The following is a 19,270-nucleotide window of genomic DNA, read 5'->3' on the forward strand; positions in this document are numbered from 1 at the left end:
GGTCAATCACGTCATTTTTTTTCGGCGAATGGAGAAGGCAACCGCGAATTGCGTCAAAAAGAAAGCGTATATCGACCCGGGTTCAACTTGAATAATTCAAATCACCTTTCAAATTCGCGTTAAAGTTAAAGAAATCTTTCCTTCGAATCTCGATTTCATAAATTTATCTACAAGAAGGAGGGAGGGAAAGAAAAGGGGTTGTAAATAATTGGCATCGACCATTATAATTGGCGGCCGACCAACGAACTTTTGCTCCCAAACAGGGATGTAACTAAATCGGCCATCTTCCTCCTCTTCTTTTTCCAAGGAAGGAATTCTACGCGCCGTTGAAATAGAAGTTGAACCGGTGCCAACTCGAGTTTTTCATTTAACTCACGTCCGATCGGCGAGCTGATCGGTTTTTTCCTCCTCCTCCTCTTTTCTTTTGCGTAATCCGGCATCGCAACAGGCCGCGATGAATTTCCATGAATTATTCTCCATCTTTCGATGAGAAAAAAAGAAAAAATCTCGAGAAAATTACCTCTCCATCGTTCTTATTTCTTTTCTCGAGAGGAAGAAATTGAAAATTTTCATGAAAGTCGAAGGGAGGGGATAATTCCTTTACGTCCAATCACGATTTTCCAATGGAGAAATGGTTGCAGCTTCCGCGCAGTAATGGGCAGAGAACGGTTGCCAACGATAATTCGATTGCAGCAGCTCGTCACATTCCTTAACAAGCCCGCCTTACTTTTCGACCATCATCGATCTTCTGCAAACAATTGGCGCTCGACCAAAGGGCGCCCCCTGCAACGCTCCTATTCCGCTATTTGGAACGAACTGATCGATCGATTTTATAATTAATTAATTGGTTTTCAATCGGTTAGAATTCTAAGATTCTTCCTTTCGAAAAATTTCCGTCGAATTTTACTTCCCTTTTTTTTTTAATTTGAAACTTTCGATCCGTCTTTTGTCCAAACGTTGATTACACTACTTGCCGAGAAAGTTTAATTTCAGAGAGGTAGCCCGATTCTCTCTCATTTGGACGAGAAATGAACGGGAGATTAGTTCGAAGGGAGGGAAGGGTAAAGAAAAAAAAAATATCTGGAAAGAAAGAGGAGTTGTGGAAATTTTCGATCGAGATAAGAAAAGATTCGTATCTTGGAGGGAAACGAAACTTTAATTTGGAATCGCGTTAGAAAGTGTGACAATGTGACGTGGAAATTGTATTTACATCGTGTTTTTTGCAATGAAAAATTAGGAATTGAAAATTGTTCGACAAAGATGAGATAATTAGAGAAAAGAGAAATATATAATCGATCGATTACGCGCGGAGTTACGATGAAACGAATAAAAATTTATTCGTCGTTGTGTAATATTAGAAGGTATTATCTAGTGACCTTGAATAAATAATCGAATCGTTTCCCGCGGAAAACAATTTTACGATATTACACGCGTATGATTCATAATCAACTTTCCTTTCGTGGAATAATATTAACATTTTTTTATTGTCTTGTCCTATTGTATTATGTTTATGCTCGAGGTATATCGTATAGAAAAAAAAAAAAAAAATATTAATTAATTACGTTTCATCGATCGAACGAGATCTCGCGTGAAACACATCAAAATATCCAAAAATAAGTCTCTCTCTCTCTCTAATTAACAAATACGATTCGGATTAATATTAATTCCTTTCGAATTAACATGCGTACGTTTTTATAAATCGTTTGGAAGATCAACGACGGGTCATCGACCGTATTTTGAATTCGATCAATGAATTCAATTTTACGAGCAAACAATTCGAATCGTTCTTTCTCGTATAATTTCTCGTGGCGTTGAATCGTATCCGTCGGTAACACGTAACGGGATGTTCGAATTTTTCGAAAGAAAAAGTTTGGGGGAGCAACAATGTAGTGTAACGCGTGGCAAACGCGCCACGGCAGTTGCGAAGAAACTTCTGGCACATTCGCGAGCGAGCACGTGCCGTGAACACAAAGAGAATTCGTGCGTCGTTCGAATTGTTCTCGTTGCTCGAGGTACGTCGAAGATTGGCCAGGTGTTTACGATTCGATGTTGAATTGAGTGTCGAACGAGAGTGTAATCTGTCGATAAACGGACGGAGAAAAGGAAAGGAAAGGAAGAGGAGAGAAAAAGGTGGACGCAGTGTTGTGAAACGCGTGTAATACTTTCGTCGGTGACGTCAATAATATTTTCTCGCTTTGTTGTGTAAACACTCGTATACATCGCGGTTATTACAGCGCGATGCTACTATTATTTTAATAGTCCGTTTCTCTCTCTCTCTCTCTCTCTCTCTCGTCGTCACGAAGTCATATATTAATTAAAATGTTAAAACAAATCATACTTTCTAATGATTCATTTCAATTTATGATCAACTACGCTAGATGAAAATTCTATCGACGCACGAATTCCATTTGCATATCTGGAATCGATTTCCTTCTTCTTCTTTTTTTCCAACCGATGATCGACATTTCGCGATACTTTTTTCTCTCCCTTTTTTCTTCTTCGAAGATTTACGAGAGAAAAATGTATTCTCGCGCTGGTCTTTCGATGCATTCGACAACGGATAGAATCTCTTTTTCGAACGAGCGATTATTAAAGAACAAAGCGAAAGAAAGTGAAGGAACGAAAGCGAGAAGTTCGACGCTATCGCTTCGAAGATAATAATTTAACCTTTCGTCGAAAGCCTCGTCTTTTCCGGCCAATGTCGTGTTTACTCTGGAATTTCAAACTCGAGAGTGTCGCGCTAAAAGGGGGATAAATGTCAAGTCAATATTATTGTCAATTAATTAAAATTCGAGGAAGAAAAATTAGCTCGATCGATTCCTCTTAAGATTAATCCAAACTCTGATCAAAACGAATTAAATGAAAAACTAAGTTAATCTAAAAATATTGTATTACTCACGTTCGCATATCGCCATTTCTGATATCCAAACAATTGTTCGTCCCAAATCGTTCGTCCAAACTTCTCTCTCTGTCTCTCCTCTTTCTTTCCTCGAAATTTGTTCGGCTGGATATACCATTCACTTCGCGTCACACTGTCACAGAGTCGATAACAACAACAACTGAAACAGATATTTTTCCTCGGTGAGGCCGCGTCCGGGAAAAGGAGATATTGTCGAGGGGGGGAGGAAGGAAAAGGAGGAAGGAAAAAATTGTCGGCCGTCTCAGAGGGCGCCGCGATCGATCGAAAGATCGGCCGAGCCGCGAATATTTGCACCGCGATTCGCCCGTTGGAACGAAAATGGGGCCCGGGGAACCGGGGAGCCGGCTCTTATATACACGGCGAGGAGCGTTTTGCTTCAGGGACGAGGAAAGACGAAACTCGATGATGTATCTCTCTATCTTCCGCCAACCCGATACTGTACAGGGTGTTAATATATTCGCGCGACGAGTTTGAAAGGTCAATTCTTTCTGGTTAAAAATAGCGTCACAAAAAAAAGTTGGCGGTACAAAAATATCGGCGGAATGATCGGTCAAGGCCTCGCCCATTAATTTATGCACGATAATTGAAATTCGTGTTAGAACTATACGTGTGCATCTCGCGAACGAAACGATTGTCACGCGTTATTTTAATTAATAATGGAAAAGAGACTTTTTAACGGATCTCGGAGAAGATCTCTTTCATGAGATACGACGAGAGATTCGTATGGACAGGGGGTGGAAAACATGTTCGTTCGAAAGAGGAAATGGGATAAATGGGCGGGAATTTCGAGAGATTGGAAGGAAGAGGAGGAAATTGAAGTTTTTCTTTTTTCTAAATTATGCAAGTTTCTCATGTATTCTAGTTCTAGGTTATTCATATTCATTCAATCTATCAATAATAATTTCTTTCTCGTTTTTCTTTACGGACGTCGATGCAAATCTAAGCTTTCAGGAATGTAATTATGGTAATGAGAAAGAATTCGCACAATGATTTTGACAAATTATTCAAATTGCTCCATAATCTGTCTCGCGTATTATAAATTATAAATTTTATTTTTTTTTTTTCTTTTTAATCGATCAAACGCGAACGTCATGAATGATAAATCGGTTAATTAGAGGCGATTTGTCGCGAGCTGGACGAGCCGTCGTCGGGCAACGATATTCTTCGAAATTAACATACGCCGCGTTTTTCGAGCGTCAACCAATTATATTTTCGACACGTGATCGGACACGATGAACCAGAAATGACCAGTCATCGAAAACTTGACATTAAGAGCCGTAGTCAACTAGATTCCTTTCGAAACGATTTCTTAAACGATTTCAAAATACTCTCTCCCCCTCTCTCTCTCTCAATTTTCGACCACGTAGTAGAAACTAGTTTTTTTTTAAACAATTTTAATTTTTTCACACGCGCGACCGAAGAAATAATTTCCGTTGGTTCAAGGTACTCCAACAAGTGTCACGCAAGAATGTCACGGACGATTTCTAGATAAGAGAATATTACGAAAGAAAGAAAGAAAAAAAAGACGCGTGACTTATAGAATTAAATTTAAAATTCAATTAATTATTCCCGAAATTAACCAACGAATAATAATACTCTCCTCCTCCTCCCCCTGTTTATCTTAAATCAATCTCGTTTCTCAACTGGGGGGGGACATGGTTCACCGATATCCTCTCTCTCTTCTCCACTCACCGTTCGATTTCAATATCTCCATCATCATCATCATCGTCATCATCGTCCCGTCCCGGAAACAAGGCACGGCGAGTGTATTCGGAAGAAGAAGGGATCGAAGAAGGCCGTTCGCCGGGCTCGAAAAACGATACTAATACGTCGCGCACCAATAGATAGATAGATGCATAAACGTGATCCACTCTTCTATATAAACGCGTTGGCCGCTCGATGACTCGAGCTCTCTGACCTTCCCTCCTCGTTCACGATCGACGCCTCGCCCCCCCCCCTCTCCGCTCTCTCCGCCCTCCCCTCCCTCCCTGCCTCGCTCGTAACGTAGGTTAGGCGAGCAACGTCGTCGTCGTCGAGCAACGAGGCACACGCGCCGCGCCAAGTGGAACGATCGATCGATCGTTCGAAGGAACGGGCGAACGTGAAACGGATGATTTCTGTCGGTCATGGGATTAATGGGGCGTTGTGTTTATCGACAGAGAGGGAGGGAGGGAGGGAGGGAGGGAGGAACCTCCTCCACGGTTCTATAAGGTGAGGAAAAAGGAGGATGTTTGTTTATCGGGTGATGGGAATGGGATACTTATAAATAAAATTCATCGCTGAACTTGGAACGCGCTCGAATCGCGGACGGGCGTTGGGGTTGGTCAGGGTGCGTGATCGATTTGCCTACGGGTTTTGAGAGAAGAGTTGGGAAGTTAGATTGGAAAATAATTTTAATAATATTTCTCGTTCGTTTGGAACGATAAGATCGGTGATTTACGATGGAATGAATTTGTTATGGAATAGGTTATTAAGAATAGTTTAAGAAAATTGAATTTTAAACGGTTCTCTCTATATATATCGGTGAATAAATGATACTGAAAAATATGTGAAACGATGACACAGAGATTCTGAAGTGAATCGTTCGATTTCTCGAAACGAGAAGATCAAGGTTGGGGCATTTTTCAAGACTCGATAAAAATTTGCCTCGGAGATAATCGATTCGAAGTAAAAGCACGTATTATTTATATCGACGATATGACAATATGTGCAAATCATTGACGATTCACAATTATGTATCATATTGTGCTTCATAAAATATAATTGATCGAGGATAATCTCGAAATAATTATTCGTATCTATTATGTTCCGAACCCGAGGACACCCGGGATACGTCAAGAGTAAATTAGTTTTAATACGCGTTTCCATGAATATATGACTAAACGAGTAAAGTTCGATTTTTATCGTTGCCCCGTGATAAATGCAAATCACGATATTTGAAACAAGAAATCGTTGAATAATTATAATATATAAATTTTTCTTCGAAAAAGAAAAAAAAATCGTAACGATTAATAAAATAATGGAACGAACGATATACAATTATACGAGTAACATTATAGAAATGAATTAATAAAATATCGTGAATCTGATTTCTCGGTCTCGAGTTCAAATCGTTTCCCATTTAATTATAGCATCCGATTAATTCCAAAAATTATAAGAAGAAATCGAAATATCTTAACATTTACAAATTTCATTTAAATCTCGACGACGTTAGAAAAGGGACATTTATTGGTTCGAATGATGAATTTACGTAAAAGAAGAAATACGATATTGCAGAATCGAGAATTTGAGGTCGGTATTGTATTAAGTCAGAAGGTTGCTACAATGTTAGGTTAGCCGTGTGTCGAGGAAAGAGCCTTAACGAAGGAGCACGTAACTCGAAGGAACATTTGTATTCGATCTGTGTGTCGCCGTGGAAAGAAACGTCACGTTTTCATTCGTTTACCAGTTTTTCAAATCTTCAAGCGAGGACAACGAAGAAACTCGCACGTACGAAGAAAATATAACGTAATGCTAATACAAATGGAACACGGAGAAACAGGAAATGGATTGTTAAATAAGCGATAATTGCATGGAAATATATTAGTTAAATATGAGATATTGGAAAAAAGAGACGGGGAAAAAAAGCAGTAATTATATCTTAGAGATTTTTTTTTTTTTCTCTTTCAACCGACTTATTTTAATATTTCAATAACACGTAATTCAAATTATTCGCTACGTTTCATATTCCTCGTGTTTACGTAATTTCGTAATCTCCTTTTATAAGATATCCGTCCAATCTGTTTTTCTTCCAATCTTTCCAGTTGGAAACAAACTCGTTTCGAGTTAAGAGACTTGGTAAAAAAATTCTAAGAAAATTGTGATTTTCAAAATTGCCGCCAAAATTTTTTATCCGATCGTTTTCGAGGGGAAAGGAAACTTTGCAGGAAGCGACACTTTGGATCGAACAATGGTTTCACTTTCTTTTCGCTTTCTTCGAAAATCTCTTCCTCTTAATCTTAATCTTAAGCTCGGAGGAATTGTCGAGAAAAACGAAGAAAATCTTTGTTGAAAATTATAATTCTAGTCCTCTTTCATACACTCTCTATTCCAGATTTGTTTAGAGCAATTGATATTTATTAATCCATTCGAAGCTTATCTAGAAAGTTTCATTCTTCGCGTGTTATTTTCGTGGTATATGGAATATAATGCGATTTCTCCTCTTCGCTTTTCTCTTTTTCTTTTCCTTTCTGATTCCCTTTTCAGATTCATAGACGAGTTTAATCGTCTCGCAATTAGAATCGGTACGCGAGTTCCATTTAACGGGCGCGTTTAACCGGCACCGGCATAGCGTGTTACGAAACGATTCGATCGACATTGAAATTTGATGAACTTTTTCGAAATACGAAGGAAAGTAATGCAACGTGTATCACGCAAATTAATAACAAAAATAATAAGAAAGGAAATAAATACAATCACCGTAAGATAAATTGCGTATCGATAAAAATAACGAATAATAACAAGAGTGATCGTAAAATTGGATTGTGTTGATAAATTGTAAATGGAAAAAAAGAAGAATAATGAAGGATGAATTAAAAAAAGAAAAAAAAGTATTCGATCGTTTTTCTTAATCGCGAGGAAAGGGAAACTTCCACTTCCTATATCATAGATTGTTCCATCTATAAAGTTGCGGTGTCGTTTATATGGCCAAGTCGAGCAAAGACGTTTCGAGCGTCCACTTCCGCCCTCCATTATTTATTTCCCTTTCTAAAACCGTAAAATCAAACATCGAAATTTTCTAACTTTGTCTTCCCATTTTTTTCTTCCTAATTTTTTTTTTCCTTTTGATGAAAATTTGTTGGAAAAATTTTCAATTTCATTATATATATATCATCTTCTTCTTGCTAATTTCGATTTATGTAATTCGAAATTTTCTAACTTTGTCTTCCCATCTTTTTCTTCCTTTCTAATTTTTCTTTTGATGAAAATTTGTTGGAAGAATTTTCAATTTCATTATATATATATCATCTTTTTCTTGCTAATTTTCGATTTATGTTTATTACGAATGGATAACTTCTATTATCACGAACATTGAAATTTTCTAACTTTGTCTTCTCATCTTTTTTTTCCTTTGTAATTTTTCTTTTTATGAAAATTTGTTGGAAGAATATATATCCTCTTCTTGTTAATTTTCGATTTATGTGTGCACGAATGGATAACTTTTATTATCACGGACATTAAAATTTTCTAACTTTGTCTTCTTCCCTTTATAATTTTTTTTTTTTTTTATGAAAATTTGTTGGAAAAATTTTCAATTTCATTATATATATATCATCTTATTCTTGCTAATTTCGATTTATGTAATTCGAAATTTTCCAACTTTGTCTTCCCATCTTTTTCTTTCTTTCTAATTTTTCTTTTGATGAAAATTTGTTGGAAGAATTTTCAATTTCATTATATATATATCATCTTCTTCTTGCTAATTTTCGATTTATGTTTATTACGAATGGATAACTTCTATTATCACGGACATTGAAATTTTCTAACTTTGTCTTCCCATCTTTTTTTTCCTTTGTAATTTTTCTTTTTATGAAAATTTGTTGGAAGAATTTTCAATTTCATATATATATCCTCTTCTTGTTAATTTTCGATTTATGTGTGCACGAAATAGATAACTTCTTCTATCACGGACATTGAAATTTTCTAACTTTGTCTTCTCATCTTTTTCTTTCTATGAAATTTTTCAATTTCCAATATTTTCGCCAATATTTTCAATTTCATATATATATATATCCTCTTCTTGCTAATTTTTGATTTATGTTTATTACAAATGGATAACTTTTATTATCACGGACATTGAAATTTTCTTCCCATCTTTGTCTTCCCATCTTTTTCTTCCTTTCTAATTTTTTTTTTATGAAAATTTATTGTTATTATAATTTATTTATTATTATTAATGGATAACTTCTTTTATTATCGGATATACTTTGTGCACGTATTTATTAAAAAGTCTAAAAGATTCATTCTAAAAAAAGGTTTCGAGAGTTTCGTAATCCGGGGACGTTACACTGGTATCAAGAGAAATTTATAACGCGTTTATAAAAATGTATATATACGTATATACAATGTTGATACAGAAAATGAAAGTTGTTTCACAACTTTGCTCGCGATATTGTGATTAATCGAAAAAGAAATTTTTCCAACACATTCTACGTATTTGTCTCTACCAAACTATCCCAAGAGAAACTAATTTTTTCTCTTTAACTTTTCACTCTATTTCCTCCAAAAAAGACAGTTTCGTTTATTGGCGGGAAAATCTCTGTTCGAAGCGGATTTCGTTAACCAAACGGATTTGGGATCTCTGAGCGGCTCATCCATCCATTAAGCAACCCTTGAAACTGGATCAGCGCGAGATTAGTCGCAACTTGAGAAATCTTTAAAGCAAGAAAAAAAGAAACGCTTGATAATCAATAATTTTCTCTTTAAACTTTGATCGATTCAACTAGAAAATTTCTTCTTTTACGTAATAAAAGTCGCGCAATAATATTATTACAGCGATTACTCGATCGGATTATCGAGATAATGATACTTTTTTTTATCCATCGTTAATTAAACATTTTTTTCCCGATAATTCGCAAACAAGAAAAAAAGAAACAGATCTACTCGCGTATATTTCCTTGAACGAAGATCGACATTCGATTTGAAATTTCATAAGATATTTCTTTTCTTTTTCCCTATAAATACAAATCATTTTGGAATACGAGCATTGTTCCTCTTAATAATTTCCAGAAACTATTTTTCACCTTTCATGCGAAATACGTATCTTTATTAGATCAGAATTATTCTATTCTCTCCTATATTACTTCTCGTGAAATTAACAAAATTCCAAATTTTTTCCAAAATCCATAGAAAGAATATTTAAATACACAGATTTAATCTCTCGATTAAATCTTTCCTATTTATTTACATCACGATGTTGCATTTTTAACTCTTCATTCGTCCATTATCACGATTTCGATTTCGTTCGAGGGGGGCCTCTCCTTCGATATCCGCTAACTTCTCCACGATAGGATTCGTGGATCTAGCGATCGTGGCACAATCGGCGTGTACGACTTTCTCGTTCGCAGATTTACAAACACGGAAGAAGGCTAGGAGCGGGCTAGTAGGGGCTCTCCGGCGCCACAGTGCATGCAGGCTCGCGGTAGCGCACGGATCACCTCGCGCGTCCTTCACGGCTCCCCAAGTCGAGCATAGGTGTGAGTATTTTAAAAGTAATCCCCTCTCGTTAATCTCGACAATTTTTTTCCATTCTCTCGATATTCTTCTCTTCCAAGATAGCGTACGATTAGATTCTTTTGAAAAAGTTTTCGAAACTTGAACAATTTCGTTCATCAACGTTTTTCCTTTCTCAGATAGAGCAAGTATATAAATTACAGTTATTTAATTTCTATGAAAGAGACTGATGAAAAGGAAAGACGGACGAACAATAAACTGGAACACGGTTTAACGACTCATTGGAACGTTGAAAGATCACGTTTCGAGGGGGAAAAGAAAAAAGAACTGCAGTTACTGTGTCGCGAGGGCAGAGAAAGTAGCGATAATTGCGCTTATGCAGAGTTGAAATTGCTACGAGGAGCGTAATTGAAACGCGGTTGCGTCACGTGTACGATTTGTTTTTCAAAATTCGATTCTACAATTTCCTTCTTTTTTTCCCGATTCTGATAAATAAATTTTAACTTGGATCAAAAAACAATATCCTTCATTTCTCAATTTTTCATTTCAATTTCGAATACGAGGACCGAATTCGACTAACTTCGAGATCGAAAGTGAAATCTCATCACAAAATCGAGAGGATCGAACAAGTATAATTCTAATCGAATGAAGAGCGAGTTATCACGATTCTGAAATCGCGACGAGGAAATATCAAACGTTTTACTTTCTCCGGAGCGCGTGAATCGCGACGTACGCCACCCACGCCACGGATCGCTCACGAGTACGTGATCGTTAGCGAGAGCGGCAAAGCGTGGATGCAACAGGATGGCCATGACACGTTTCGCAACCCTCCCCTCCCCAAGTTCGTGCCGAAATATATTCGATTTCGATACATTTTTCAATGCTGGCTTTTCCGTCAACGATTCCAAGAATTTCTTGCCTTTCGAGGTAAGATTCGATTTTCCTTCGATAATTCCAATGCGATTATTTTCGATTGCGTCGATCGAATGACGCAATCGTATTAATTGAATTAAATAACACGCGTTTTACGATCGAGAACGTTGTATACGTCTTTCAAACTGTACGATCAATCACGCTTTTCACACGGATAATTCGGATTTATTATCCGCTAATTCCGAGAATGGGAAAAGGTAAACATCGAGTTCCTTAACCAGCAGATACAATGTGTCTCGACTTTCTACTAATATTTTTTTAATTTTCATTATTCTCCGCGTGGAGAAATCCAGTTGCGATAAATCGACCGATATACATATATACCCATACAATATCAAGCATCGGATCGAGGATGTTCTTTGAACCGTGTTATCCATTGATCCGTGGGAACGTTGCTCGAATACGGAACCTTACACCCACATACGACGCCATCTCCATTCAGTTTCCCTCGTTTTTTTTTTATTTTTACGCGCTCCTGAGAGAGAGAGAGAGAGAGAGAAGTTCGCTTTTATCCCGAATCGATCGCGTATCCCATTCCAATTCCAGCGTTTCAAGTTTGCCGAATCTCGGCGGAACGAACGGCAACCTTGCATTTTGCGGTTCAAACTCGCGAAGTTTGAACTTTCTCCGATCGCAAACATCAATCTTCCCCCCCCCTCTTTCGAAAAAGTGATGCTTCTCGAGGACGCTCTTTCGAAGGAATAGATAAACATTGGACACGGTATACAGGGTGTGCAAAAATTAACGCGAGATTCGAATTATAAATATAAAAGAGAGTCTTTGAATATTTATCTTTTAAGCGAATGACAAAGTACGTAGGATAAGGCAAATGGCCTCCACGAAATTTTTCACGATCGTGGCTGAATCTCTCGTGATGCGCGTTGTGGGATCGTTCGACGTAGACCTTCGAGTTCGAACAACCCCGTAAGAAGAAATCCAACGGCGTTAAATCGCACGATCCGCCAATTCTGATCACCGAAGCGGGAGAGCGCGCGGCCAGCAAACGTCTCGCGCGGTGATCGAATCGTTTCGCCGATTGTCTCGTTGAAGCCGCGTGTCGGCCGCGTCGATGTCGTCCAATTTCGGCGGAGAGAAGCGTGCCATCGCGTCGCGATATCGAGCGCCGTCAACGGCCGCCGCTCGACCAGCCTCGTCCTCGAAAAAGCGTGGCCCGACCACGCCCGCTGGCCAAAAAATCCGCGCCAAACGGTGACGCGTCGCGGCTGCGTTTGTTCCTCGCCGATCGCGGCAATTTCGCCGATCAACGAAAACGCGCTTCGTCCCTTTTTCGCGATTAATAATCTAATTCCGCGTTTTTCAGGCTTGCCAACAACTTAAGAAATGGCGGCAAATTCAAATCTCGCGTCGATTAATTCGAGACACCGTATATTATCGTAGAATCCTACGAAATTATTCGTAGAAGCTTATCGTCAAAGATCGAAGAAAGTTCCTCTCCTCCACCGATTAAGAATCCTCGACGAGGAAAAGAAAGAGAGAGGAGAGGATTTAGAGAGATCTCGGATTGTTCGAAGGAAGAATCAGGGAGAGCGGGTTTTTGGGACACCCTTTATATATTGTACTCGTTAACGAGACATTGATACGCGCCAATGATCTTCCTTTACGGGATTAGAAAGCTGGTATACATAATTTTTAATTGGCTGCTCTTAATATAAAAAAGTACTTTTTCACGCTTTTTCAAAAGGATAGCACCAGTTATTGTGGATCGTTGATGGTCATCAACACCGGATAATATATATATAATTTATCGCGTTAAACAGGGAGGGGAGATGGTGATCGAGCGGAAAATTGAATCGGCGATATTGTAAATTTTATTAACGCCGATATCCGCATTTAATGGATGTGGCTAATGGCGATTATTATCGCCCGGATTTTTCTCTCCCCGGAATCGATCGACGAGATCGAGTTTAAAAACCCATTTGACTAGAGAGTTGATTTAATTCTAGAAAAACTTTCAATTCGAGAAAATCGTTTATCTTCTCTCATTCATCAATATTTTCTATTTTATTTTACAATTCTTCCTCCTCTCCCCTCGAAGAATTAGGAAGGAAGAAAGGAAAGGACGAGAGAGAATGGCGCGATTGTTGCCTCTGTCGCGAAGATTTTCAAAGGACGCGAGGTAAGAGGGAAACGGCGGTTGCGTTTTGAGTCGGTGCAACAAGGCCGAACCCGTAGTCGCCGCCGGTTTGCATCACCGATCGACATCGCTCGCTCCGCTCCGCCATTTTCTTCTCTCTCGAGAAAATTTCTTTCCTCCAACATTTTCCAACATTAACGAAGAAGCATATTGTGAAAATAACAGTGTTCGAGAAATCTTCGAATCTGAAACTCGCGTAGATAAAAAAAGAAAGAAGAAATTGTCGATCGGCCAATAACCTTCGCAATAACAATCTCGATCAATCAAATCTTGTTCCAAAAAAAAAATGATCGATAATTCCGACAATATTCTCCCGTTCAAACGAAATCCGCGAGACTTCGAATCACGATTTTGAGCGGGAAACGAGATCGCGACAAAAACGAAACCGGTCGGAAGGTGGCCGAGAACGGTTTACCATTGACTAGGGCGAAACGTATCGAGTTTGTCGAGGTTAATCTCTCTCTCGATATATCAATCGTTCTCCCCTTTTGACGACCCTCCCCCGAAAACGTCCTCCTTTTTCCCTTTCCCCCCTTCCCGCCCCTCCCTTTCCCGTTCATCCCGCGCTCACATCCCGGAGGAGAGGAGGAGAAGAAGAAGAAGAAGAAGAATAGGAGGAGGAGGAGGAGGAGGAGCGCGAGGAAAAATTGTTGTGTGGACGGAATCATGCCGCAGCGGAACGAGTCGGATGGGATCGGCGGCGGTGTCGTCGCGGCTGTTGTCGGACGGTTGAGGGACGAGGCGAGGGAGATCCTGTTGGAGAGGAGGAGGAGCGCGGTGGAGGACGGGGGGGGTATCGATGTTGGAAAGCCGAGTCGCGACGGGATGCCGGAACTCAAGGACGATCGGGGTGGCGAACCGTTGGTGGACGACGAGGAGGTGTGCCTGGACCTTGGGGAACCGTCGCAGGATGTGATCGATTACGCGAGGAGGGAGCTCGGGGAGACGGACGACGTCAAGTGCAGGACACTTCAGGAACTGAGGGATATGATTTACGGTAATTTGGGGAGGAAACAATCTCTAAATGTAACGAGAGACAGATTTTATTCGGTCAGATTGGAAATTCTTCAAATTTTTCTTTGCGTGTTCAGAGAGGGGGGAGTGTCTGCCGCGGAGGATGGACGACGATTTTTTGATCAGATTTCTGAGAACGAGGAACTTCAACGTTAACCGGGCGCATCGATTGGTAAGCTCGTTCTTTTCTCTTTCATTACGAACGACGAAATTATATTCGGAGTTTTCGTTTATTTGCAATTTTAAATTATCCGTTTAATTTATCACGTTACGATAATAAGGTGTATAGATAATTTGCCGAGTGTTGCACGATTCGTGAAACGAATCCAGTTGCAACCGTTGCACAATCGTGTCAAGGAGAGCTGAATAAGAGGCTACTACACGCTTGACGCGATTATAAATATCTTGAGAAATTGATGTCTTTTCTTCTCTCTCACTTTGTCTTATTACTTATTTCTTTCTCAAGAGATTATTTCCACGTAATTTGTGTTTAATTTTACAAAAGTGGAAAATTTTCCTCTCGAAACAAAGAGATTGATTAGTCACGAATATATATCGATTTCTCGAAAATTAGAAAAATTATTCAATCTCATTGGAGAAAGAAGAGGAAAATTGAGAGAAGCAAGCGAGAAAGAAGAAAGGACTTTGTATCTTTGCTTTGATTAAACGAGCCATCTTGATTTTAATTTTATAGATAAAAGATACTTCTCTTCATTGTTCAGAGAAATCTTTATTTACCAAGAAGCTGATCGAAACTTACCATTCCATATATAAATAGAATATAATAATATATCTCCATTTTATTCAAAAATTATATTTCTCCCCTGAGAGAAAAGTTTAAAAACACATCGGTAAAAATCCTGTTCTCAAGATCGTGAATTACTGCAACTTCAAAGAGGAGCACCCGGAGATCCATCAAGACATAAGGCCGCTCGAGATGAAGTACATAGGAGACGACGACGTTGTTTCCGTGCCCCCTTACAGGACCCAGTGCGGGAGAAGGATAATGATATACCGTCTGGGGAATTGGGATCCGAGGAAGTACTCGGTGGAGGAGATCTTCAAGGCGACCATCATCATCCTCGAGCTCGGCGTTCTCGAGCCGAGGGCTCAGATCCTCGGTGGAACCGTGATCTTCGACTTGGAGGGAATCACCATGGCCCACGCGTGGACCATCACTCCCCAGGTATCGTTTAAAAAATTTTCCAATAATCAATGAAATATTTATACGAGGATTTATACGTATTCATGTATCGTTGTGTTGAAACTTAAACCATCCTTGAAACTAATAGCGCCCTCCTCCTTCAATTCCTTCTCTCTCCTTCGTTACGTTTATTCATCCCGAATATCCGGTGAAGTGGCTGGCTTGTGTAAAGCCGTGCCACTAACGGCTCGCCCTTCAAACTTCAACAATCCGTAAAGTTCTCGACTTTGTTTCGAGCATCCTCCTCGACCGGATTCTCTCATTCGATCGATCCATCTTTCTTAATTTCTTTCTTTGAAAATAGAAAATTTATCTTTCTCCCCGTTCATTCATATTTTTATACATATCGACGTTATATCATATGATAATTATCTTATTATCCTAAAACATGTTTTTTTAAAAATAAATTTTTATGTTTCATTTTTTCTTGTATTAAATTTATATCTAAATTGTTATAATAAAAATTAATCTTTAAATTTGCAATTTGATATAAAAATTTTTATTTTGAGTTTATTTGAATTTTTTGTTTAATTAAGTTTTTATTTGAGTTTTGTTTTTATTTGAATTTTTTGTTTAATTAAGTTTTTATTTGAGTTTTGAGTTTATTTGAATTTTTTGTTTAATTAAGTTTTTATTTGAGTTTTGTTTTTATTTGAATTTTTTGTTTAATTAAGTTTTTATTTGAGTTTTGAGTTTATTTGAATTTTTTGTTTAATTAAGTTTTTATTTGAGTTTTGTTTTTATTTGAATTTTTTGTTTAATTAAGTTTTTATTTGAGTTTTGAGTTTATTTGAATTTTTTGTTTAATTAAGTTTTTATTTGAGTTTTGTTTTTATTTGAATTTTTTGTTTAATTAAGTTTTTATTTGAGTTTTAAGTTTATTTGAATTTTTGTTTAATTAAGTTTTTATTTGAGTTTTGTTTTTATTTGAATTTTTTGTTTAATTAAGTTTTTATTTGAGTTTTGAGTTTATTTGAATTTTTTGTTTAATTAAGTTTTTATTTGAGTTTTGTTTTTATTTGAATTTTTTGTTTAATTAAATTTTTATTTGAGTTTTGTTTTTATTTTGAGTTTATTTGAATTTTTTGTTTAATTAAGTTTTTATTTGAGTTTTGTTTTTATTTGAATTTTTTGTTTAATTAAGTTTTTATTTGAGTTTTGTTTTTATTTTGAGTTTATTTGAATTTTTTGTTTAATTAAAGTTTTTGTTTGAGTTTTGTTTTTATTTGAATTTTTTGTTTAATTAAGTTTTTATTTGAGTTTTGTTTTTATTTTGAGTTTATTTGAATTTTTTGTTTAATTAAAGTTTTTGTTTGAGTTTTGTTTTTATTTTGAGTTTATTTGAATTTTTTGTTTAATTAAAGTTTTTATTTGAGTTTATTTGAGTTTTGTTTTTATTTTGAGTTTATTTGAATTTTTTGTTTAATTAAAGTTTTTGTTTGAGTTTTGTTTTTATTTTGAGTTTATTTGAATTTTTTGTTTAATTAAAGTTTTTATTTGAGTTTTGTTTTTATTTGAATTTTTTGTTTAATTAAATTTTTATTTGAGTTTTGTTTTTATTTTGAGTTTATTTGAATTTTTTGTTTAATTAAGTTTTTATTTGAGTTTTGAGTTTATTTGAATTTTTTGTTTAATTAAGTTTTTATTTGAGTTTTGTTTTTATTTGAATTTTTTGTTTAATTAAGTTTTTATTTGAGTTTTGTTTTTATTTTGAGTTTATTTGAATTTTTTGTTTAATTAAGTTTTTATTTGAGTTTTGTTTTTATTTGAATTTTTTGTTTAATTAAGTTTTTATTTGAGTTTTGTTTTTATTTTAAGTTTATTTGAATTTTTTGTTTAATTAAAGTTTTTGTTTGAGTTTTGTTTTTATTTTGAGTTTATTTGAATTTTTTGTTTAATTAAAGTTTTTATTTGAGTTTATTTGAGTTTTGTTTTTATTTTGAGTTTATTTGAATTTTTTGTTTAATTAAAGTTTTTGTTTGAGTTTTGTTTTTATTTTGAGTTTATTTGAATTTTTTGTTTAATTAAAGTTTTTATTTGAGTTTTGTTTTTATTTGAATTTTTTGTTTAATTAAATTTTTATTTGAGTTTTGTTTTTATTTTGAGTTTATTTGAATTTTTTGTTTAATTAAGTTTTTATTTGAGTTTTGAGTTTATTTGAATTTTTTGTTTAATTAAGTTTTTATTTGAGTTTTGTTTTTATTTGAATTTTTTGTTTAATTAAGTTTTTATTTGAGTTTTGTTTTTATTTTGAGTTTATTTGAATTTTTTGTTTAATTAAGTTTTTATTTGAGTTTTGTTTTTATTTGAATTTTTTGTTTAATTAAGTTTTTATTTGAGTTTTGTTTTTATTTTAAGTTTATTTGAATTTTTTGTTTAATTAAAGTTTTTGTTTGAGTTTTGTTTTTATTTGAATTTTTTGTTTAATTAAGTTTTTATTTGAGTTTTGTTTTTATTTTGAGTTTATTTGAATTTTTTGTTTAATTAAAGTTTTTGTTTGAGTTTTGTTTTTATTTTGAGTTTATTTGAATTTTTTGTTTAATTAAAGTTTTTATTTGAGTTTATTTGAATTTTTTGTTTAATTAAGTTTTTATTTGAGTTTTGTTATAATAGTATTAGAAAAATTTTAATTTTCAATTTTTAAGTTTACAATTTAAATCTTTATTAGATCACTTCTTTCTTAATCGAGACAATTTCGTTTAACTCGATTGAAAGAAGGAAAAAAATTTCATCCCTCCCTTCCTTTTCCATAATATATAATCGAATTCAAAGAATTAATCTAAAAAAAAAAGAAACGAAGAAACGTTCCCTCGTGTCGACAGGTTGCCAATATGGTGATAGCGTTGATGGTGTCGGCGTTCCCGATGAAGACTCACGCGATACACATCCTCCACCAATCCTGGGTGTTCGACGTGATGTTCTCGGTGTTCAAACCCCTGCTCGACGCTAGGATGCAGAAGAAAATCTTCTTCCACGGCGGGAACATGGACAGCCTTCACAAGCACATCTCCCCGTTCCATTTGCCCAAGAGGTACGGGGGGACCAGGGAGGAGTTGCCCTACTACAAGTGGATCGACAACCTGAGCAAAGTGCCCCAGATCGTGAAAGAGATGAAGCAGCTCGGATACATCGTCCCCGAGGAGATACTCCAACAGTTGGGCCAATTGATCGAGGATTGAAATCGAGCAGGATCCCAACTCGCTTCCCTCCCTCTCTCCGTGTCACGATATCAAACTTCTTCTTCTTCTTCTTCTTCTTCCATTTCTTGATCGACGGAAAAGCTTGACGCAGCTTCGATTCTCAATTTTCAAACGCACGGAGGATTCGAGGGAGAACTTTCTACGTTGTACATTTCGTTTCTATCGTTCCTTTCTTTCTTTCTTTCTTATATACGTTAATCCGTAACAAGCTTCTCTTTCACAGAAGTATAAAGGTTATATATATATATATCGATATATCGATCTTTCACGAGAGGAAATACCTCTTCGTTCTTCTTCTTCTTTTTATTGTTGTTATTATTAAAATAAATGGGATAAGAAATCGCGAATTGATAATAAATTGACGATTCGAGGCGAGCTAAGAAAAATCAATCACGTTCAATTTCCTTGGAGAGTTAAAGATAACTCGAATTATTTTCTTATATCCTATCCCCTTTGCACCCGAAAAATCTAGAAATCTAGAAACTACTACTATTCTTTCCCCTCGAAATTCTCCCTTCAAGAAGGTTCCTCGACCCTTCTCCCTCCCTCCCTCCCTCCCTCTTTCTTTTCTCGAGGAGTGGGAGCGCGAAAATCGGGTGACCGAGATCGGAGGAGGACGCGTTTGGGTGTGC

At 36.3% G+C, this 19,270-nt stretch overlaps 2 protein-coding genes across 6 annotated transcripts in view; one reads left to right on the forward strand and one right to left on the reverse strand.

Moving 5' to 3' along the window:
- LOC408361 (alpha-tocopherol transfer protein-like) overlaps positions 1–4,788 on the reverse strand; it is a 12,440-nt gene extending 7,652 nt beyond the window's left edge. Inside the window, exons 1-2 of one of the 2 annotated variants that reach the window (XM_006566389.3) lie at positions 4,613–4,787; positions 2,900–3,059 (exon numbers count right to left, since the gene is read on the reverse strand). In XM_006566389.3, the coding sequence (XP_006566452.2) occupies positions 2,900–3,017 (118 nt within the window). In that variant the 5' untranslated portion in view covers positions 3,018–3,059; positions 4,613–4,787. Of the gene's footprint in view, positions 1–2,899; positions 3,060–4,612 lie in introns of both variants that reach the window. The other variant, XM_016914724.2, reaches the window with a different exon arrangement.
- On the forward strand, positions 1,905–18,985 carry LOC107964020 (alpha-tocopherol transfer protein). 4 transcript variants are annotated; one of them, XM_026443783.1, is made up of 5 exons: positions 1,905–2,012; positions 13,896–14,217; positions 14,312–14,406; positions 15,106–15,420; positions 18,261–18,985. In XM_026443783.1, exons 2-5 carry the CDS (start codon positions 14,046–14,048, stop codon positions 18,615–18,617), a joined length of 939 nt encoding a protein of 312 aa, XP_026299568.1. In that variant the 5' UTR covers positions 1,905–2,012; positions 13,896–14,045; the 3' UTR covers positions 18,618–18,985. The 4 variants fall into 4 exon arrangements, with proteins under 4 accessions (XP_026299568.1, XP_026299566.1, XP_026299567.1 ...); XM_026443781.1 differs by lacking the exon at positions 1,905–2,012 and adding an exon at positions 6,855–6,872; XM_026443782.1 differs by lacking the exon at positions 1,905–2,012 and adding an exon at positions 10,027–10,155.
- Positions 18,986–19,270: the final 285 nt, after the last annotated feature.

This window comes from Apis mellifera, linkage group LG11 (assembly GCF_003254395.2).
Source record: "Apis mellifera strain DH4 linkage group LG11, Amel_HAv3.1, whole genome shotgun sequence".
Lineage (NCBI taxonomy): Eukaryota > Metazoa > Arthropoda > Insecta > Hymenoptera > Apidae > Apis > Apis mellifera.

Excerpts from the sequence above, each read along its gene's own strand:
- LOC107964020 (XM_391912.6), top strand. The coding sequence starts at position 13,887 with ATGCCGCAGCGGAACGAGTCGGATGGGATCGGCGGCGGTGTCGTCGCG. Across the intron at positions 14,218-14,311 it reads ACTGAGGGATATGATTTACG|AGAGGGGGGAGTGTCTGCCG; the intron begins GTAATTTGGGGA and ends TTGCGTGTTCAG. Across the intron at positions 15,421-18,260 it reads CGTGGACCATCACTCCCCAG|GTTGCCAATATGGTGATAGC; the intron begins GTATCGTTTAAA and ends TCGTGTCGACAG.